The sequence below is a fragment of the Narcine bancroftii genome, chromosome 11 (genome assembly GCF_036971445.1).
Source record: "Narcine bancroftii isolate sNarBan1 chromosome 11, sNarBan1.hap1, whole genome shotgun sequence".
Classification (NCBI taxonomy): domain Eukaryota; kingdom Metazoa; phylum Chordata; class Chondrichthyes; order Torpediniformes; family Narcinidae; genus Narcine; species Narcine bancroftii.
This window is the reverse complement of record NC_091479.1, coordinates 93944550-93968250: the sequence shown is the minus strand read 5'-3', so window position 1 is coordinate 93968250 and position 23701 is coordinate 93944550. Positions and strand designations below refer to the sequence as shown.

Below are 23701 nucleotides of genomic sequence, written 5' to 3'. Positions count from 1 at the left end.
TGATACTCCCTGTTTCTCTTTTGACAAATGCTGCTTGATCAACCATTTCCTGTGTCATTATGATAAATTAATGAGCACAGTTAGATGGTGATAAAACAAAGAGAGTTAAAGAAGCCGTGAAATGCAGATCAGAACTGCGGGTGAGAGAAAAACTGATCTGATGTAACAGATAGAAAATTGGACAGAGCAAGGTGCTCTCCGATGGAGAGGAGGCCACAACGGGAGCACTGGATGCAGTAGTCAACCTCTACAGATTCACAAGTGAAGTGTTGTGTCACTTGGAAGGACTGTTTGAGGCCCCAAATAGTGGTGAAGGAGGATGTGTGTCACAAGAGTAGCATTTCTTGCAGTCATAGATATCGGTACTGAGGGGATGATCTCTTTCTCTCTTTCCACTGCAATAACGGGGAACTGCGAGCGGCCAACCATTTCATTCCCACGCCAACATGCACTGCCGAACCAAGACCATCTTGTATTTCGCCTGGGCTCTTTCCCACATTTGCATCGACTTCTCCAGGTTCTTTTAGGCCGCTCCCCTCTTCCACCCCCTCCCTCTCTCTCCCTATCCCTTGTTTCCATTCCTCTGGCTCCCCACTCCTTTCCCCCTTGATTCAGAGTTACTCCCTCGCCCTATCATCCATCACCTCAGCTTTTCTCTCTTTTATCTTCCCACCGATGTCCACCTATTACCTTTGCCCATTGGCCTGTGTTTTTCCTCTGACCCCTTCTTCCATCCTTCCCCTACCTTTTTATTCTGGTGCCTGCCTCCCTGCTTTCTGCTCATACGTTGACGAAGGGCTCAGCCCAAAACTTTGGTTAGATTACCTTTCCTTTTGACGCTGCGTAATCTGCTAAGTTTCTCCAGCATTTTTGTGTACAGTATTGAACTATACCACAAGTTGTTGATTTGCAAGCTTTCATCAGATCTGGAATTGGGGATTTCAAGGCCAGACCAGATAAGCCTGTCAGATTTTCCTTTTTATAATACTCTTGTAGTTTAACCAATTATAATGATCAGACTTTTTAAAATTACAGATGTATAAAATTAAATGAATGTAACTGTCCCGTTTGTAATAATAGGATTTAATCTCTAGTTGATTATAACAGACTGTTTATTATTAATCCAGAAACATGGTTGCCACTAAGGATCGTTTGACTAGTTGTCCAGTGATTGAAAGAGTTATATACTCACTTGCACAACTTTTTTTTCAATTTTTCCCCAAGTATAAATGTGAGCTCAACATCACATATTTACATCACGTTCAGTGGAATGAATCATGCTTTTACCTTCATCTGGGACAGATATAGAGATCAATTATCTGTTTACTATAATTTCCTCTGCAAAATATTAAGATTTAAATAAATCCTAGTGCTAAGATGCTATCAATTATTACATAGCATTAACATGTTTATACGTGTAACGCATAGGTTATATTCTTTCCCATCAGTTTGGAAGATTAGTTGCTGCCAAAATATCCTGCATTTGATTTTGCACATGAATGCTTTCAGCCTAAAATAATCTAGCCGATTGCGACTAACATTCAAGGGGTCTTCTGTCAGATCCAATCATATTATTACCACTTCAGTGATTCTAAATGCAGGAATATCTCATGCTTTTCTCTCACATAACACCTCTCCTCGTGCTCCAATTCAGGACATTCCCAAATTATATGCAGCTGAATCCTATGATTGAAGTCTCTTCAGTTCCTCATAGCAGGAATCTGCCTCCACCATGAGGGTTGTTGCCCATTAATGCTGAACATCTTGGGGTTTCAAAATGACATGAGATTAAAATAGAGTGTAAATGTTACGAAGCAAATAATAATGAATATCAATAGTTATTTTAAATTTAATGCACACTACTGTAGTTTTTTTCATGAAGTACCTGTTCAGCCACAGCAAGTAAGAATTTCTGTCCATAGTATAATATATATATGAAATAAACTCATTGAACAGTGCAACCTTCTTTTCTCCAAAAACATGCCAATGACATTGGCAGCATAAGTTGTTTGTAATTCAAGTTATTGAACCCACAAGCTAGTTTCTCAAGAGTGATCGGTCACTGATATTTCTTGTTCAATTGACTGAGGAGAAAGAGGAACAAGACAAAAATCATTGTTTTCTTAACTTTTTTCTTCTGTCTGCTCTAGGAGCCTTTGTTTGAAATAACTTACAGTTGTTTGATCATTTACCCATCCAAATTCAGAGGAGCAAAACCCAAACCAGGCATTCATTTGATCATTTGACACAGTTCACAAAGATTTTGATTTAGATGCAATTAGATTGAAATAAAAAAGTCAACAACAGAAAAACTCCTTTCTCCATTGATGCTGCCTGTTTCAAATATCCAGGATCTGTTTATTTTTTGGCTCCATCTATAAATAAACCAGGGGGCTTTTTGTAAACGGATGTTTTAAAACTCCAACTATTGTTGTAGTGTAATTCATTTATTTAACAAGTCAGATGTTTTGCATTATTTACATCTATTGACTATGAAAAGATTTCAAATATTGCTCTTTAATTTTGGAGGACTACAACTTGAAATGAATATTACTCCTCTATTTTAGAGAGCGATGGCTTGCATTTCAGATTCCTTCAAGCCACATGTGAAGGCTTCAAAAATCAAAAGGAGGAACAAAATCGACATTGTCCTTCCTCTAATATTTACCATTTTCCATAAAGCTGAAGCTCCTGAGGACGCACTTTGGTCTGAGTTTAAACCGCCACATCAGCAGTGGTGGTGAACACATTCTATGATCTCTACTCCAATTTGCGAGCCAACTTTTTCTCGCAATTTTGAATTTACCATTTTCCACAAAGCTAAAGCTCCTGAGGACACACTTTGGTCTGAGTTTAAACCGCCACATCAGCAGTGGTGGTGAACACATTCTATGATCTCTACTCCAATTTGCGAGCCAACTTTTTCTCGCAATTTTGAATTTACCATTTTCCACAAAGCTGAAGCTCCTGAGGACGCACTTTGGTCTGAGTTTAAACCGCCACATCAGCAGTGGTGGTGAACACATTCTATGATCTCTACTCCAATTTGCGAGCCCACTTTTTCTCGCAGTTTTGAATTTACCATTTTCCACAAAGCTGAAGCTCCTGAGGACGCATTTTGGTCTGAGTTTAAACCGCCACATCAGCAGTGGTGGTGAACACATTCTATGATCTCTGCTCCAATTTGCGAGCCAACTTTTTCTCGCAATTTTGATGAAATATTGTTATGCATTAAAATGAGGTTCATTTACTACCCAATTAGTCCGACTGCCAATCAAGAAGTGTAAGCTAGAAGTTATCATAGCGTGCAGGATCTCTGTTCCCAGCAACCTTTTTGACTGGCACCCCATCCACATACAGTCCACTCAAAGTATCTGCTCACGCTGCTTGACACAAATCCTGCCAACCTGATTACATGGTAGAGAGTCAGAAGTAGAATATTTGTAAGCCTTCAACCTTGTATAACTCCCCATATTTCCTCAAGGCATGTTTACTTCTTCACCAAACAACTGATAACTTAAAGTATTTAAACCACAGATGTTTAGTATTTTTGTTAATGCAAGCAAATGAAATTTTCAATGATCCAATGTTATTCTGAGTGCTGGAAGTCTGATTTATCACCAATCCAGGTGTCTCACAAAGGTGTCTATTTTATACTTCCATGAATATAATTCAGGTCTATTAAAAAAAAACCCACACGTTTAGTGTCGAACTCTGGAGAAAATATTACAGAGATGATGGGTTAGCTTTGTGGACCAGAATGAAATCGGACAGGAATAGGGTAAGCAAATATTACCAAACGTGGCTTTAATTTTAAGAGCATTGAAGAGAAAGGATACATTAGAATCACCGCGAGTGTTCAACTTCCAGATGAAAGGCTACTTCACTGATGATCAAACCGAGAGATTTAGCGATCACCTGGGCAGGAGGAATGAATGGACAAAAGTGAAAGATAAACCGGGTCGAACTAATCCTGCAATCTGTCTGGGTCGCCGCAGGAAGCGAAAGTATAATTGCATATCGAAAGCATGACTACCTAGCTTTCATTTAATCTCTGAGCAAGAAGTGGGACATCTCACTAATCTATGTTTTATGAAAAATGATGTTTAAAAAGTGAGCCTCTTGACCAAAAACCCTCCAAATATCACACAAGCTAAATGAAAATGCAGTTGAAAATCTTGCATTATTACTGTTCAGCTTTGGCCTTAACCACTTAACGTTGTCCACGTTTGAGACATCCTCCAGTTTCAATGCACTTTCCAACACGAATAGCCCCTGTAAGATCGGAACGCTTCTCTCTCCCCTGCTCAGGGCAAGCTTCATTGAATTTGATCTCCTTCAAGGTTTCATTGGGCTTTGAACTCGGGCTCCACAACGCAGGGTTAAAGTGTGCTTTAAACTTGCAGCAGGAAATGCAATGGAAAGGAGTCTTGGAGGGCGGTGCAGAGGCAGCAGGTTTCGTGATGTCTCCGAGATGCGCAGAACAGCAGACTCTCTTATCAGCCCATCAGCACTGGAGCCTATTTAAGGGGCCAGAACTGAACAAAAAGAAGACAGGACCCAGTCAGATTCACCGAACCATACGCTCGACTTTTTTTTAAATTTCCAACTCTTGATCCTCTTTCTCTCAACTCGTTGCAAAGATGATGATTGGAAACAAATATTGGGCAAAGAGGGGAATGTCGCTGGACTCAGCCTTATTGGAAGGAAATCAGGTGAGTGCCCAGACAGGGATTTTTCCCCAGTCCCTTTCAATTCAAGAATGAATTATTGAAATTTGATTGTGCAATTTTAAACAAGATTGAGCTCTGAGACACTTAATGTTAGTGCAGTGATTGAAGAGTTTTTTTGGTTGAATTTGGGCCTTGGGGTTCTTCCCCCCCCCACAGTTACTGAAAATAAGTTCATAGAATAACCAGTCTGGAACATATAAACTGCAATCGCTTAGAGTCATAGAGTTGCTGTACAGTGCAGAAAAAAGACCCTTCAGCCCAACTTGTCCGTGCCCACCAAATCTTCTACTTGAGCTTCCCATTGCTTGTATTTGGCACAGATCCAGCTAAACTATTCCCATCCCTATTCTTGTCCAAATGTCTTTTAAACATAATTGTATCCACCTCTACCACTTCCTCTGGCAGCTCATTCCACTAACCCACCACCTTCTGTATGAAAATGTTATCCCTTAGGTCCCCTTTAAATCTTTCTCCTTTCATTTTGTATCTCTGCCCTCTAGTTTTTTTTTACAATGGTGATGTTCACCTTATCTATGCCCCTTGTGATTTTATAAATGGCTATAAGGTCACCGCTCAGCTTTCTAAGCTCCAGGGGGGAAAAAGTCACAGTCTCTCCAACCATTCCTTATAACTCAGCATTTCTAATCCTCGTGACATCCTTGTGAACCTTTCCTGTGCCTTTCCCAGTTTAACAACATAGCAACAAGAACTGTACACAATATTCCCAATGAGGTCTCACCAACATTCTGTACCTTTTGTACAATTGTTACATGATGTCCCAACAGTTGTATTCAATGCACTGACCGATGAAGGCTAATCACCTTCTTCATTATCTTGTCTACCTGTGTTTCCACTTTCAGGAAACTATGTGTTTGTATTCCCCAAACTCATTCTCTTACTTCTGAATTTTCTGGGAAAGAGAGCCATGGGTAATATTTGTTAGTATTAATACTTGTAAAGCTATTAACACTTGTAAAAAAAATTCTAATGGTGGACTCAATGTTTCGTGCATTGAACGAGGTATAACCAACTGGGCTGACTTGGTTTCTGTTGGCACATTGAATCAGTATTAAATGATTAAACTCACCCTATGTTCGCAAGTAATGTTAAATATATGATATAAAGGTTGATTCTAGTGATGTGGAAAGTAAGTGTTGGGATTATATTTAGGAAAATTAATGTAACTTAACAATGACAAAAAAAACAAACTGTATTTTTTTCACAAGCGAATTTGCAACGTAAACTCATTTGAAACTGCTAGCCCTTGATTTAGAGCATTACTGGTGATAGATTGCAAAGCCAAGAGGAAGTGAGACGGACTTCCATTGCTATTACTGCAGAAAGGAAAGGAACAGAACCATCTCATTGCAAGCTTTAAAAGTGGACGTTATGTTATGTTATGCACATGATGGGTCAGAAATTTTTTTGGCAATATTTTCTTTGTGCCAAAATGATTGGATCAAGAAGCAAGCAAACACGGAAAAAAACCTTACATTGTACGTTGATGATATTTAGTGTCTGTAAAGTATTTAATGATTCAAATTTATTATAAGCTATTGCTTCTGCTGAATGACATTTACAGAAAGAGAGTGAGAGAGAGAGAGAGAGATTAAAATTAGTTAAGATAAAAATTGTATGTGAAACAGTAATATATATATAATTCCTCCTCTATGGTTGATGTTATTGTTGGTTTGGTTTGCCTGAATACGCAGTTGAATGTGGTTTCAGGAAATTAACCAGAATTTTGGTGGTATTCAAAGTCGCTTTAGCAGTGGCTAAGAAGTGTATTGCAATTACTTAGAAGTCCAACTCTCCCTTACTCATAGCATGTTGAACTGCAGAGATGAATAGTTGTTTACCTTTGGAGAAAATTACATGCAATCTAAAAAAAACAAGTATGGCACATTAGTCAAGATATGGCAGCTATATTTGGACCATCGATGGGCCCAATTATAATAATAATGATATTAACAGATGCTGCTACAATATAAACAGATGTGACTTCCCTGCAGAGATTTTTTATGGATAGTGTAAATGTGAGCTCTGACTGGGTGCGGACCTATATTTTGTAGGAAGAGGGGGAGGTGAAAGGGGATTTTCTTTGTTCTTTGTATGAAAAAGTTTAATATATTGTGATATTTAAGATTCACTATGTATATTTATAGAAAAATGAAAAATAAAATATTCAAAGAAATAGGAAGGGAAATTCGATATTAGCATTCATTTCAAGAGGACCAGAATATAAAGATAAAGACATAATGTTGATGCTTTATCAGACCACATTTGGAATAACATGACCAGTTTTGTGGTCCTTTCATAGGAAAGGTGAGTACGCGTTTAAGGGGGTCCAAAGAAAGTTTAGGAGAATGATCCCAGGGATGAGAGAGTTAACCTATGATGAGTTTTTGCTGGCTCTGAGCCAGTACTCAATGGAGTTTAAAAGGATGATGGAGAAATTTCATCAAAACATTCTGGATATTGAAAGATAGAGTGGGCATGGTAAAGATGTTTCCAGTGATGGGAGAGTCTAGGACCAGAGGGCACAGCTTCAGAGTAAAAGGTCGACCATTCAGAACGGAGATTAGAAGTTTCATCACAGAGGGTTGTGAATCTGTGGAATTCATTCAGTATACAGTATATTAAAGCAGATATAGTTTATTGATTAGTAAGGTCATCAAGGGTTATGGGGAGAAGACAAGTGGATGGGGTTGAAAGGAAAATTACATCAGCCATGATTTGAATGACAGAGCAGACTCGATGGGTTGAATGGCCTAATTCTGTCTGAAGACTTCATTATCACAACTTTGGCTGGTATTCCTTGAAACTCAATGCAAAGTTTACTGCTGATGTCACTGTGCCACACAAAAAAAGGAATATATTCTATTGGAAAGCAATCTATCCAACATAAGTTTCCTCTCAAGGACCAAAATGATGTTTGTGGAATTATGAATTCAACATCACTAAGAATTTTTGCAAAATATGGTATTAGTAAGTAGCTTTGGGCAGCCTAACAGGAAAGACCAGCAAGTTTTCAGGCTACTTGTAATCTTGATAATTCGATTCTGATCACCTTGAAATTCAATGTATTTACTCCAATTTTAAAACAAAAGCTGGCATCCAAAATAGTCTTAATATATTTGCTCTTACTTTATCCTGGTTTGAATTTCTGGTGCAATTCTTTTAACTCACAGATTAAAAAAAAAACTGATGCTGCCTGATTTTAGGCAATAGAATTCTCCAGTAGTGGTTTCTAATCATTTAAAATTTTGACTTTATAACATGATGCGAATAATTTCTATATAAAAGACAGTCGTTTCCACTTGGAGGGAATTAGAAGTGGTAAAACATTAATCTACTGTGGAGCTAAGAGGTATCTGGAACTATTAATGTCAGTAAATGATCCTTGTATGTTCTGACTTTAATATGCTTTCATATTCCTTGGAGAAAATTGTAATGATTTCAGGGTTTCTCACGGCTCAAATTCAAAGCAATACCTTTGTGTTAGGAAACAGCAAGAGGCTATTGTCAACTGAGATGGAAAGCCCTATCAATGACTGATGACTGAAAAATATTTTGAATTATTATTTATGCTTGAAATGGACAAATGGCTGAATGAGCCATATAATAATTGATGTGCACTATTTATAAGCCTTGATGCGTGCAAGCCACATATTATTGGCTAAAGGCTTTGATTAATTATTACCAGTTCAGTGGCAAAATGAAGAAGAAAATAATTCTGAATACCACCAGAATTCTGGTTAATTTCCTGAAACCACATTCAACTGCATATTCAGGCAAACCAAACCAACAATAACATCAACCATAGAGGAGGAATTATATATATTACTGTTTCACATACAATTTTTATCTTAACTAATTTTAATCTCTCTCTCTCTCACTCTTTCTGTAAATGTCATTCAGCAGAAGCAATAGCTTATAATAAATTTGAATCATTAAATACTTTGAATAAATAAATCTTTAAAACATTTAATGGCCAATCTATACCATTCTTTAAAAGTTACATCAATCATAGAAGATTTAAAGAAATTATTAGAAAAAAATCTGACTACAAAGAGAAATTCTCATTAAACCAAAATGTTTTTGTAAATTGTATCCAGATCCTCAAAATATGTTTAACTACCGGATTATGAGTTAATTTATTTCAAGATATAGGAAGTGAGGATCCAAAAAGGGAAATAAGAGAAAATTTTGTAACTGAATAAGATTACAAAGAGACCCATATTGGACAGTCTTCACGGTTTCTAATAATATAACCAGAACATAAGATTTTGTATATTGACTGCTCAATAATAAAACCAAAAGTTTGTTAAAGCTAAATCTCCACTCTTGTAAATGAACTTTATTTAGGACACAATGTTTATTCTTCTATATATAAGGTTGAATCAAGCGAATAAAAAAAGACAGGAATAAAAACAGACTAAACCAGAAAAAAAATATAAAAATTTAAATAATATATTTATTTTAATAAAGTTGATGCAACCAACCAAAGATAAAGAAAGGGGTGACCAATTTTATAATGCCCCTTCCTCGAGTTTGAATAAGGTGAGAAAATTTTACCTGAATAAGCTTTTATGGTTTTCACTAATTGTTACACCTAAATAGGTAAATTGATTTCTTTTAAAAGGAAGGTTAGTATTTATTGGTGGCAAATTAATTCAAAGCAAAAAGTTCACTCTTATGAAGATTTAACTTATAACCTGAAAATTGACTGAGATGAGAAATTAAAGAAAGCTTAGAAGGCAATCAAGTCTGAAGATTAGAAATATAAAGCAATAAATCATCACCATATAATGAAGCTGTACCCTAACTTAAAATGCCAGTAATATTATTAGATTCTCAGAAAAGTTCTAAAGCCAGGTCAAAAAGCAGTGGACTTGAAGGGCATCCCACCGTTCCAAATGTACCGGGGGTGTAGGTTAATTGGGTGGCACGGACTCGTGGGCCAAAATGGCCTGTTACCATGCTGCGTGTCTAAATTAAAAAAATAACTGGAATAATTTGACAGTAGCTGGACTGAAGTATCTGTTTATGAAGGATTAATGTTTTTTTTAAACTTTATTTAAGATTTTATAACATGAATAACATATAAGATTACATTAAAAAAAATTAAGAATAAAATAATAAAATTACAATACAATATCAGTAATCTAAATAAACTATACCCTCCCCAATAATTATTACACATTAATAACCCAACTCAAATTAGTCCAACCCCCCCTTCCCCCCCCAAATAAAGAGTGAAGAATTAATAAAGTTAATAATATATGTGAGAAAAAAAACAAAAACATAACCGATTTAAAATACTAACAAAAAGAAAAGTAATTAATACTAAGATATCAGACTTAAAAAACATATTTAAATCAAACTTAAATGCATATATTTTACAAACGGAGTTAAGATGAAACATATATTTAACTCAAACTTAATATAAAAAATTAGTAAAGTTAGTAACATTATCTATCAAAAATTCTTAAACAATAATCAATTCTTAAAAAAAAATTGTAGCATGAAAAAAAGATGAAAAAAAAACTTTCTCTATAGAGATAAACCTTCACCAAATATCAACTAACTTCACATCTATCATCATATTAGTCACATAAACCACCATCTTAAAACAAAATTCAAACCTCATTAAGCATTGTACAATTCAATTTTAGTACTCTTCCACCATTTTTCCCTTTTACTCTTGAATAGTTATCCAATAAAAGCTCCAATACCACATTTAAATATCCCCAATCATTACGTTAAAATTCAGATATCCAAATAATAAAAACACATCTACAACAAAATCTATATCTTCAACAAATGGAGCATAAACCACAAACAAAATTCAAGCCTCATTAAGAATTGTACAATTCAATTTATAACTTTCACCATTATTCCCTTCGTTCTATAACTAAAATAGCAAAATAATATACACCAGAATTACCACTCCTTTCACCTTAAAGTTAAAGAAAAAATATAAAAAAAACTTATCCATCCCATTCACATTTAAATTTCAAATATTCCTTATCTACTGAATAAACTTTACAAAAAAAACCACATCAATTTTTAGTTTTTTAAACAATCAAATACTTTCTTATGCTTTTTTTTATATTTAAACAAAAAAAAACCCTTCACTCTTTAATCTAATAATACAAAAAAAAGGAAAAAAAAACGGGTAGGAGGTTAAAAATACCCCCTCCCGTCTAAACCGCGCAATGCGGTAACTCCCAAAAAAAAATGGGTGTGAGATAACTCACACGTAGCAGATGACTTTCAGGAAATAGTGCCTATCCAGTTCTCTCCCCCAACTCTCACTTCATCTTAAACTAACATCCTCATTATTTAATATCCTTTTTTTAAAAAAAAAATTAGAAAAAAAAAGGACAACTCTTCTTTTAATCAGCTCCAACTGCCGAGTCACCATTACAACCATTCCTTCTCGGAGCACGGCTCTTTTCTTCCATCTCTTGTCTCCTTAGAAATCGCGGCAGACTATGTCTCTGTTGAAACTGAGTAATTGGCAGCTCTTGAGCAAATGCTATAGCTTCCTTTGGAGAATCAAAGAACTTTGGTTGGCAACCATCTTGAAAAACCTTCAAAACAGCTGGATATCTAAAGGTTGCCTTGTAACCTTTCTTCCACAACAACTCTTTAGCAGGATTGAATTCCCGTCGTTGGAACATAACCTTGACTCAAATCCGCATAGAAGAAAACTCGATTATTTTGAATCATCAAGGGTAATTTTCTCTGTTGTGCATTTCTAATAGTCACTCGTAAAATTATTTCTCTGTCGTAATAATTCAAGCAACGAACCAAAACAGGTCTTGGACTTTGACCTGAAATAGGTCTTCTACGCAAGGCTCTGTGAGCACGTTCCAGTAGTATACCTTCCGGGAAATGTTCTTGACCCAGCACCTGGGGAATCCATTCAGTAAAAAATTTTCTTGGGTCTGGTCCCTCCATACCTTCCGGCAAACCAATAATCTTTATATTGATCCGTCTGGATTGGTTTTCCAAATAATCAATCTTTTTCACCAAATTTTTATTTTGAGTTTGTAAGTCTTCGACCATTTTGGTCACATCAAAAACTTGATCCCGTATTTCGTCTATATCTTCTTCACACGAATTAAATTTATCTCTCACTTCAAGCTTAAAAGCTCCAAACTCAGCCATCTGTTGAGAATGTATTTTCACCAAAGTATTAAACCTAGTACCAAGTTCAGTCATAATCTTGGATAATCCCTGCATTGTATAAGATAATTTAGATTCAAGATTCACAAAAATCTTTTCAATTGGAAGAGATTTTGGCTCAACAGATTCCTGCTTCTTCTCCAAAGGATCTTCTATTCCTTCCTTCATTCTGGTTGCCTTCCTTGTAGTATGACTGCATGTGGAAACCCCAGCCACAGCCTCTCCAGCAATGACTGGAGGACACTGGCCAGGGTTTTCCCCAGTCCATAATGTATTAAATTCTCCCAGTACATCAAGTTGTATAGATTATTGTATCTCAAGAGATGCAGTTTGCAGCGCCACCTCTACAGTTGACAAATGCCTTTGAGTAACTCTTTGTTCTAAAGGCTGTTTGGTGCCCTCTTTAGGGGGCTCTACCGATGTAGCATAGAGCTCTACATCCGAACACTGTACCTCTCTCCTGGGATCCATTTCACGCTGAGTCCCGGTGTCTTTCCTGTAGGTAGGCTCCAAAACTTGAACTTTTGGAAAATGTAGTTTTTTGATGATCTGTTGTCGTTTTTTTTTGCTCTTTTCCACCAATTGTACCATCATAAGTTAAATTAACAGCACTGAAATTATCTAAACTTTTAAAGAATTTTAACGGGCATTTCTAGACAAAACAATAAGATAGAGTCAGGAGAGGACTGGAAGGCACGTCTGATCCTTATGCCATCTTGCCACACCCCCCGAAGGATTAATGTTGAATGAATTAACTGTTATGATATTGATACCATATAAAAATGGTTACATTGCAATGCAATAGCAAAATAATTCTTCTCCCACAGAGCTTGTGCAAACTGACTACACAAGATGTGGATATATAGAGATCAAACTATTTAGATAATGTGGCATGGTTAGTGTAGTGGTTAGCACAAAGCTGTACAGCGCCAGCGACGAGGGTTCGAATCCAGAACAGTCTGTAAGGAGTTTGTACATTCTCCCCATGTCTGTGTGGGTTTTCCCTGGGGGCTCCGGTTTCCTCCCAACATTTAAAATGTACTGGCGGTTGTATGTCAATTGGGTGTAATTGAGGGGCATGGGCTCATGGGCTGAAAGGGCCTTTTTACCATACTATATTCTTTAAAAAAAAAACATGTTTCTTAATTAAAATCAAGTTACTAATAAATAAGTAAATACTGTCTTTGTAGCTGATTTTTATTATAATTATTTCTCATATGGATCTTCAGTCATTTGTCATTGATATTTTCAATCTCATTTGATGAAAAGGCACAAAAATTCATTAACTATATTCAACTGTTTATGATTATATAAATAGACAAAGTTTAGTTCAGCAAAGAGAAATGCAAAATGTACCCATTACCTTTGATCCAGTAATTAATAAATTCCACCCATGAAGTATCATGTCCACATCACATGCCACTTTACTTGACTAAAACTAAACTTTGAGACATTTTATTATGCGGCTTTTGCTATTTTCTTTACGGAGAAGACAAAGATGCCTGTAAAGCTACAAAATATGGAAAATACAAGATTTTACTCATATGCTTTAAGTAATTTTCTGACCACTTTCTCCTGCCAGAGGAAATGATGTTGTAAGTTTGGACATTTCTGCTGCATGACTATGCAGTGATCTGAATTAAAGGTTGGAAAATGATGAACTGAACTCGCCTAAATTTCTAGATGTCACCCTCGATCGAGTCTCCACGGTTGTAAGATGACTCTTCCCTCACATTCCCAGTGAGTGGAGGGGTAACTGCTTTCTGGCAACAGATACATGGGAGGACGCTATAATTTTATGTTCATTCAATTTTCTGTTTATTATTCCATGAGTAAAAAAAACAATGAAATTCACGGCAATGATTCATGGCAATTGAAATGCCTCTGCAAATAAATGTTAATGAAAAGTCATTTAGCAATCTGGGTCTGTGGTGGTGGGTAATAGTGGGAGAGTTCTGTAGACTTCTAGAAATTTGCAGCATACGAGGAAACCATTATGTTCATACCAGGAAATCATGGACTTTGAGTCAATCCCACTTTCCAACTCTGAAATGACATTCAGGTACATTTTAAATATGTCGTGGTTTTGTTCTTCACAAGAAGAGTTCCAGATCCCCACTTTCTGTTGAATGGAATATATATTTTTCTTAGCTCCTTCTATCAATTATGCCGCCTGGTTACTGATCTTGCTGCTAAGGTCATTAGCTTACACAGTCTAGGTTTCTCATAAGAAGGTCTTGAATTCTTTCTCAATCTCCTTTGTTCTAAAGAGAACAATCCCAGCCAGCATAAGGTCATAACACCAAAAAGCAGCACAATTAGTCCATTTGAACCTTCAGATCTCTTCACTAAGATCACAGCTGATGTTTTATCTCACCTGCATACCTCATAGCCCCTGATTCCTTTGGTATCCAAAACTCTTTCAATCTCTGCCCTGAATTTACACAAAAATCTGAGCACGACCTGCCCCTCAGGGTTAAGAAATCCAAAGATTCACAACACGTATGTCTGAATCAGATGTGAGTAAAGAAAATGGCAGCTTTCTTAAGACTCCACCGCTAAACTAACATCTCATTCATGCCGGACGTACTGCAAGGCCCTTTGGTTCCTCAGTACTCCTTAAGACCTTGTGTTTTGTGGTGTATATCTCAGCATCATTGATACTCCCTGAAAAGTCCACATCATTTCTCAGCCTATCTCACTCTGAAGGCTGTGCTAGTATGTTACATTTCCCAGCAATGCAATGTGTGCGGTTGCCAGAAACCAGAAGTTGTTTTGTGATGAACTACAAAAAGGGTCGGCAAATAAGGATCCCTTCCTATGCCAGCTAGGAGACAAAAACATAGACAGTTACAGGAACATCTGGAACTTGGTGAACAGAAACTGCAGGAAACACTTAAGTGAGCAGAAACGTTAGCAGATGTAGAAGCTGCAGTTCTGACAAAGGGTGAAGAGCGGCGTGGCATTATAGAAGAATGTTTGAGACACATAGAGACTCAACTTCACTCTAATGAGCGACTTCAGCTGCATCTAAAAGAAAGAATTGGCTGCATTAGAGGATAAGAATATATCGATACAAGAATCTGAACTCTTAAGTAAACAACTTGAAGAGTCTCCTCATGATAAGGAATTGAAAAATGCAAACCATCTTCTTTCAACTACAAAGCTTAAAGGAGCCACAACACCATCAGAAGAGGAACTGATGCGATGTCACCCACTGCAGCAGCTGTGGCCAAGATTGTGAAGCCTGGAATGAAGCTCACAGAGATGTATAATGGATATGTTGAAGCCCAAGATCAATTGCTATTAGCCAAATAAGAAAGTGAATGAATATTTGGATGAAATTGCAAAAGAAGTGCAAATAAAAGCTCTGCTTCTGAAGTGTCAGTGGGAAGAATATTAATATGAGCAAAAATCTGTGGCAAATCTCTCAGCTAAATTAAAAGATGCCATGAGGGAAATTTTCCATTTACAAAAATGCACTGATGAAGTGAATAAGCATGCTTCATTATTCAACAGGCTGAATCAGAGATACAAATGTCAGATATTTCACAGCAGAATAGAGGGCTTTTGCTGTAATTAGAAGATGCACAAGGAAATGTGCAAAGATGAAGTTAGTTCTGCTGACATAAGAAGTTTCTCTGAAGCGATTTCTCATCATCTGGTGACCTATCGTAATGTTGAGGAACTGCAACAGAAAAATCAACAGCTACTGGTGATTGTTCGTGAACTTACTGATAAACAGGAAAAGGAAGGGCAAAAATAAACCTCTTCTTGGAATTCTGAACTTCACCTGAATCTTATGGATGCCCTGAATGATCTTGAATGACTTCATGAAGCCAGAGATCATCAAATGCAACTGGTGGAAAGAGTCTGACCATGGAATGTAGGTACTTTTGTTATGTGGACATAGTATTGTGCTTGTGTGTGTTTTTTTAAAAGGGGAAAGATGTGTTATTATATGTGTAAATAATGTGCGCAGTTGGGCGGAAACTGGAAGTGGTTTTATGATGGGGGTCGTGGGCGTTGTCGCTGGAAGTTGGTGGAAGCAGCTCAAGGAAAATACGGTCAGTTAAGGGTTAAACTGATGTAAAGTCATTCTTCTTGAAAGAACAAGCATAACACAGACTAAGACTATCTTCCACAATATCAACAACTTTGGCAATCTTTGGGTATTCCACCAACTTACTGAACATGCTTCTGCATTCGCATCCAAGTCACTACATATTACAAACAGCAAGGGTCCCAGTGCTAATCCTTGTGGGATCCGACTAACTTTGGATATCCAATTGCAAAGAATAACCCTGTACTACCACTCTCTGACTCCTATTGCCAAGCTTATTTTGGATCCAGTTTGCCACCTTGTCCCGGATTCCTATCCTTTTGAATCAGTGTTCTGTGTGACTCCTTGCCCATGATCTTACTAAAGTTCATACAAATCACATCTGCTCTCCTGGCCTCATTGATGCACTTTGTTACCTCTTCAATGAATTCAAGCAGATGTGTCTGTCCTTGTCAAAGCCATACTGCCTCTCTCTGATTAGCTCCTGTTTCCAAGTGATCATTCATTGTTTTCCAGTATATCCTGTACCAGTGATCTCAGGTTCGCAGGTCTGCTCTTTCCTGCAGTTCTCCTTGCAAAGGGAGAACCACATTTCTCCAGTTCTTTTGTGTACTGCACTGAGCTTTGTTCAGCAAGATCTGTACAGGGTTCTAGCTTTGGCTAATCATTTGCAACAAACAGTCATGTCCAGAAAATGCCTCCTTCAGTAAGACACCAACTAACTCCTATTCATCTTCACTGACACTGTTGCCTATGAATCCTGAAAGAGGTAAGTGCTCCAACACAGAATTAGTGGGCTGAATGGTTCTTTCATAATGTTCAATGGTTCTATGATATCCAGTATACACAACAATTCCACCATGATAATTTTTCTCATGCTTGTAACAACCAGAGGACTCTTTGTTTCATATGTAATAATTTTGTTTGAAACCTTTTGCAGATCAATAAAGAATATCTCAGCAAACGTGAGGAGAAGAAAGTTGACAAAGAAGCTTGCAAGAATGAGGCTTCCAGATCCACACTGATGTTTGCTTTGAAAAATGAAGTTGGTGGACTGGTGAAAGCCCTTCAGATCTTTCAAGTAAGATTTTGGAGAATGCAGACAATCACTGTATCCACAAAGGTTTATTGAATTACTTATTGTCATGTGAAAAGCTTAGTGGTGCATTTGGCAAAAGATCAATTTGGATCCAAAAAATGTTCACAGAAAACATTAATGACAATGGTAGCATTTAACTTTCATGTTAGCATTAGCCATAACTGGCAAATCAAATGTCAAAAATACCAATGGTTTTCTAAAGGGAATCTGGCATGACCATCGCTTCATTTGTAGTCCCATATTCCTTCTGGTTCTTGGCCTAGTACACCTTCTCTCCCCGTGGTCTTCCCTCCTCTTCCCATCAGCTTCTGATACTGAAGGTATCCTGTCTCCCCTGTATTTAGAAGACTAAAAATATTGGCAAGAACTTTGCCTTTTTAACAGAGGATGCATTTGATGCCTTTACAGAATTAAATCCTGAAATCACCGATTCAATAAGCAATTCTTAGGCATATTTTCATTGTAAAACCCCTGATAAAGTTAAACATTGCAAAATGATATGAAACAAAGTATTGCCATCTATTCAGCCCTAATTAGAACATGGAACGCTACAGAATAGGAACAGGCCCTTCAGCCCATGTGTCTGTACCAACTATGATGTCCAAATCAAACTAAATCTTTGCTGCTTGCACCTGATAGATATCCCTCCATCCCCTTCATCTTCATGCTTCTCTCTCTTTCTTTGGCTTGGCTTCGCGGACAAAGATTTATGGAGGGGGTAAATGTCCACGTCAGCTGCAGGCTCGTTTGTGGCTGACAAGTCCGATGCGGGACAGGCAGACACGGTTGTAGCGGTTGCAAGGGAAAATTGGTTGGTTGGGGTTGGGTGTTGGGTTTTTCCTCCTTTGCCTTTTGTCAGTGAGGTGGGCTCTGCGGTCTTCTTCAAAGGAGGTTGCTGCCCGCCGAACTGTGAGGCGCCAAGATGCACGGTTTGAGGCGCCTCTTTAATTCTACTATTGTATCTGCTTCCTTCACTACTCTTGGCATCCACCATGCACATCTCCCTTAAACTTCTTCCCCATTGCCTATTACAGTGACAGTGGCCAGGGTTCAAATCTGGTGCTGTCTGAAAGGCATTTGTATGTTCTCCCTGTGACTGCGTGGATTTCCCTGGGTGGTTTGGTTTCCTCCCACCATCCAGAATGTATGGGGTTGTAAGTTAATTTGGGTGTAATTGGGCAGCACAAGTTTAAATGGTCAGAATTGGCTTCTACCGTCCTGTAAATAAAAATAAATTAAATGGGTGATGTTTGGTGTGACTGAACAAACTTTCTTCTCCTGTAAACTAATTTATATTTATGGAAATGCATATTTTCCATTGCATGTTAAGAGTTCCAAGGATATTTCAGTTCCTAGTTTAATTTGACCTTCCTTCTCAAATTTTTATTTTGCTATCTCTGATAAAATTGACTTCCTGTTTCCTCATTTGCAGTATGTGAGAATATTTCTCTGTGATTGACTGTTCATCGTGTTTGGTGACACCACTGTTGCAGATTACCAAGGAGAGGATTAAAGAATGAAATTAAATGCAGGAGAGATTGAATGTTTAGCAAAGAAGGCACTAGATCTTTGTAGCAATGTTTCTTTGACGTCAGTGGTGAATGGAAAAGCCGGTTAAGTGTTAAAACCACATAAAATTGTTCTTCTGGAAAGAACAAGCATAACATGGTATCAAAAGTGTCTGAGTAAGTCCTGAGTAAATTCACTCATTAAAGACAGTATAGTTTGCGGAATCCCAGATAATGGACTTGGAGAAAGACTGTTGGGTGAAAAAGATTTGACTCTGGAAAAGGCTGTAAATATCGGCAACCAGAGCTCCAGAACCAAACCTCTGACACGTTCAGGAAGCCCTCAGCACACTTGGCACCCTCTCGCATCCTGTTTCTGATGCCTGGTACCTCTTCATCCTGAATCAAGCCAGTCTCTAGCAGTCCACAGCCTGCGTGGATTCCTCACCTCAAGTCACCAACAGCCTGTGTGCTCTTCAGCCACAGAGCCCTTCGCTGGCTCGCCACCATGGTCACTGGCCTGTGGGTCATCTCCTTCTCTAAAAGACCAACCTATCTATCCTCCTAGCCATCAGAGGATTGTGCAAACTCCACATAGTCACCACTGGAGGTCAGGATTGGACCCAGAAAGCTCGAGCCAGCTGTGAGGCTGGATGTCCAATCGGTCTCCACTCAGGTTCGAAATAATGTTGTTCACTTCCTGTCAGAGCAGAAGTGGCAGAGTTTTGCAAATACCAGAGATAAAAGTTAGCTTCTTCCTTTCTGTCCCTGAGGTTATGGCACAGAGTGTGCATTGTGGAGTAATGCCAGCATTCAAAATTCTTGCACAGGCTTGGTGCTAGCAACTAAAGATGAATTTCTCCCCTTCAGTATCCTTAACATGAAATTACCTGTTATCTAGTCAACTTTTCTTTTTAGTTTATGCCATTTCCTTGTGATTAATAGTAAATTAACACTGACAAAATGAAATTATGCAATGCTAGGTAGAAACACACAATCCACAAGATTGTAGTTCTGAATTGCTCTGTATTCCATTGTTTAATTATTTCTCCCATCTCTAAAATTAAGATTCATGGATATTTAAATTTAAATTTAGACATTCAGCACGGTAACAAGCCCTTCCGGCCATGAGCCGGTGCTACTCAAATACCCCAATTAACCTACAACTCCTGTGTACTTTAAAGGGTGGGAGGAAACTAGAGCGCCCGGAAGAAACCCATGCAGACATGGGGAGAACGTACAAACTCCTCACAGATAGCGCCGGATTCAAACCCGGGTCGCTGGCGCTGTAATAGTCTTGTGCTAACTACGATGCTAACCGTGCATATTTTGACTTGCTGTGAAAACTACATTTTGAATTGAATCACCTTTCTGCAGGAGAAGCACATCAGCCTCGTCCATATCGAATCCAGAAAGTCGAAGAGGAGAGATTCAGAAGTTGAGATATTTGTGGATTGCAACAGCACAAAAGAAGATTTCAATGAACTGATTCAACTGCTAAAGGCCCATTCAACCATTGTATCCTTGAATCTAATGACAAGTAACTGGATGGAAGAGGAAGGTACAAGTCACATCTTCAGCTTTGTAATCGTTAAGTTTTCAGAGCAGTGAGTCCAAGCAACTGGACCAAAACACAACCTGCTGGAGCAATTCAGTGGGTTGAGCAGCATCAATTCTTTTATTTTTCTACTGATGTTGCTTGACCTGCTGTGCTTCTCCACCAGATTGTTGCTCCATATCCCATCATCTGCAGTCCATTGCATGTCTCCAAAGCAACGGGACTTTGGAAAGGAGGTAAACTATGTATGTGCACTTCTGGGAGCAGAGGCTGAGATTTCATTGGTGAAATTGTTCAGTGTTATCCTTATCCTTTGAAAATAAAATTACTCTCACGATGTTAAAATGTTGTTGAATATATTGGCAAAAAAGAATATTCCTTTTTTTCTCACCTAATGCAAGTGAGGTTAGGCATCAATGCATTGGGAATCTTTAGAGCAAGGTAGTATTTTTCAATTCGTTAAAGCAATGGTCAACTCCACTCCAGCTCCAACCATTGTTATTCTTGCACCTGAGGTACAAATGGGTTACTCACTTTTGTCTTCTGGTACTAAATTTTTTTGTCCAAGCTGTATAATTAGTGGGAATACATATGACATTCATAGAACATAGAACAGTGCAGGAAAAGGCCTTTCTGTCAACATGTCTATGCCAAACATGATGGCCAATTTAAACTAATATTTTGCTGTTTGCACCTGATACATCGCCTTCTATTCCCTGTATATTCATGTGTCTATCTAGAAGCCTCTGAAGTGCTTCTACCACTAAACCTGGCAGGAGACATTCCCGTCTTCATCAGTGTCTACTCACCATATCTGACAGGTCCTACTTTAGATCCAGATATGAAAAGGCACACTCCTGTAATTATTGACCGGCGTCTCAGAGACATACAGCACTGAACAGACTCTTCCACCCAATTCATCTATGTCATCCAAGTTGGAGTTCTAAGCCAGTCCCATTTGCCTGCCTTTCTAAACTCTTCCTCCCTGTATATCTGTCCAAAGGTCTTTTGAACACTATAATTGTACCCACCTCTATAGTTTCCTCTGGCAGTTCGTTCTGGATATGGACTACTCTCTGGATTTAAAAAAAAACCATAACCATATAACCGTTTACAGCACGGAAACAGGCCATGTCGGCCCTTCAAGTACGTACCGGTTCACTTGAACAACTCCACTAGCTCCTCCGTAAATTCCTGAGGAAGTAGAGGCTTTCTTCATGATGCCATTGGTGTGTTGGTTCCAGGAAAGATCTTCCGAGATAGTGACTCCCAAGAACCTACATAAGGGGGAATTTTTTTAGGACTGAGATGAGGAAAAATTTCTTCTCTCAGAGAGTGGTAAATGTGTGGAATTCTTTGCCACAGGAAGTAGTTGAGGCCGCACCTCTTCCCTGACCTTAAATCAGCCCCTTCTAGTTTTAGAATAGTCTACCCCAGGTTAAAGACTTTATTTATAGAACCATAGAACACTACAGCACAGAAACTGGCCCCTTCAGCTGTTCCTGTCTGTGCCAAAATTTTTTTTTTGTTACTTAGTCCCACTGACCTGCACCCATACCTCTCCCATCCATGTAGAGGTCCAAATTCTTCTTAAATGTTAAAATGGATCCTTCATTCACCATGTCAGCTAGGAGCTCGGTCCACAGCCCCACCACTGTCTGTGTGAAGTTTCCCTTAAACTTTTCCCCTTTCACTCTTAATCCACATCCTCTGGTTTGTACCTCACCTGTCCTCAGTGGAAAAAGCCTACATACATTTACTCTGTCTATCTCCCTCATAATTTTAAATACCTCCATCAAATCACTGCTCATTCTTCTATGCTGCAGGGAATTAAGCCCTAACCTGTTTACCCCAAATTAGAAATATATTGATTTTTTTCTGCATTATCACTGGGCCCAAACCCTTGAACTCCCGATCCAACATCATCAGGGAGTAGTTGGACTGCTGCCCAATGTGGCTCTCCATTAACATCAAGGGCAATTAGGGATTGGCAATAAATGCTGGCATTTTGGCAATGTTCTCATCTTATAAAATGAATAAAATGGATTTATATGGCAAGAACTATTTCTTAATTAGAAGGTTAAATTTCAGATACAGACATATAGCCCAGTAATGGACCTTTTCGGCCCACAAACTCGTGCCGCCCAATTATACCCAATTGACCTACAACCCTTCGGTACATTTTAAATGATGAGAGGAACTGGAGACTCACATAGACATGGGGAGATTATACAAACTCCTGACAGTGTGGGATTCGAACCCAAGACCTTAACACTGGTGCTTTAACAGAGTTGCACTAACCACTATTCGATAATTGTTTTTAGATTGACTGTGCTAATACCTTTATTTTAATGTGTGTTTTCTAGAGCTGAGTGGAGTTCTTTGGTTTCCAAAAAAGATCTCTGAATTAGATAAGAGTTCCCAGAGAGTCCTGATGTATGGCTCAGATCTTGATGCAGACCATCCAGTGAGTACTTATAAAAAGCCCTTTTCAAATAACAGGGGAAATGTATGACAGGCTAATGGTAACTTCTGCTAATAGGCGAGACCAGCGAAAGGCCAGTTTGATTACAATGAGTGTCTAAAACAGCCCACATAAAAATACACAAAACAAGGCAAGTTACTTCTTATGAGTTCTTCCCAATAAATCTATCCCATTGTCTCCTTATTAGCCATGTTTTTAAATCTGGCCCAAGATATGGACTGAACATTACTGAAGAGATCATGATACAAAGGTAAATCATAAGTCCAATGTCACAAAAAGAAATATTTTTAATGTCCACTTTTAAATTAATTTTTTGCTCAAAAATCAGTAAATTTTATTGAACTGACAGACACTACTTGTGAATTTTGGTCCTTGCCTTCCTTCTGCTCAATCGCAGGTTGCAATGTCAGAAATCCCAAAGAAATCCTTGCTGACGAAATAATAAACATCATCCTGGTGAGCATGGGTTTTCATTAAAAACAGCCATTCAACATGGATGCTAATCAATGTCCTGCAATTTATGACGAATGAAGGAAATTTAAGGCTCCGGAGGACTTTATTCTGTTCATGTTCTCAGTGCCTGAATAAAACAGTTAATCTCTCAATCAATGTTTTCTACACCTGCAGCGAGATTCGCCTGTGCAGGAATTTCTGACAGCTTACCTGACTGATGGGGAAACTGGATGCTCCTCTCTCTGCCTTCCACTTTTGGCGCTGAGACGCATGCCTAAGCATGAATATATGGAGTGGAAGAAGGCCACTTAGACGTCAACTCTACTTTCTTGTTCAATTCAACTGGATTCCTCATACTCCAGAAGTCATTTAATCTCATCTGTTGAGGTCTTTATACACTGGACTGCAGGATCTTCACTACAACAGGAACAACAACTCCTTATCTCAGCCTGGATATACATAGTGATTCAGTGTCCACAGCTCTGTAGAGCAGAGAACGCCAAAGATTCACAGACCTCTGGGAGATGATTTGGAGTATCCTGTTACCTGAGATCATGGCCCATTTCTTGACTCCCAGATCAGGGAAAGCTTCCTCACCATCGATC

The 23701-nt window shown here is 38.2% G+C and overlaps 1 protein-coding gene across 2 annotated transcripts in view; it reads left to right on the top strand.

Moving 5' to 3' along the window:
* Positions 1–4497: 4497 nt before the first annotated feature.
* The window catches only part of LOC138746147 (tryptophan 5-hydroxylase 2-like), a 32739-nt gene continuing 13535 nt past the window's right edge, over positions 4498–23701 (top strand). The window contains exons 1-4 of one of the 2 annotated variants that reach the window (XM_069904052.1): positions 4498–4715; positions 16934–17074; positions 19978–20161; positions 22525–22625. In XM_069904052.1, the coding sequence (XP_069760153.1) occupies positions 4644–4715; positions 16934–17074; positions 19978–20161; positions 22525–22625 (498 nt within the window). In that variant the 5' untranslated portion in view covers positions 4498–4643. Of the gene's footprint in view, positions 4716–15728; positions 15817–16933; positions 17075–19977; positions 20162–22524; positions 22626–23701 lie in introns of those variants that run through there. The other variant, XM_069904053.1, reaches the window with a different exon arrangement.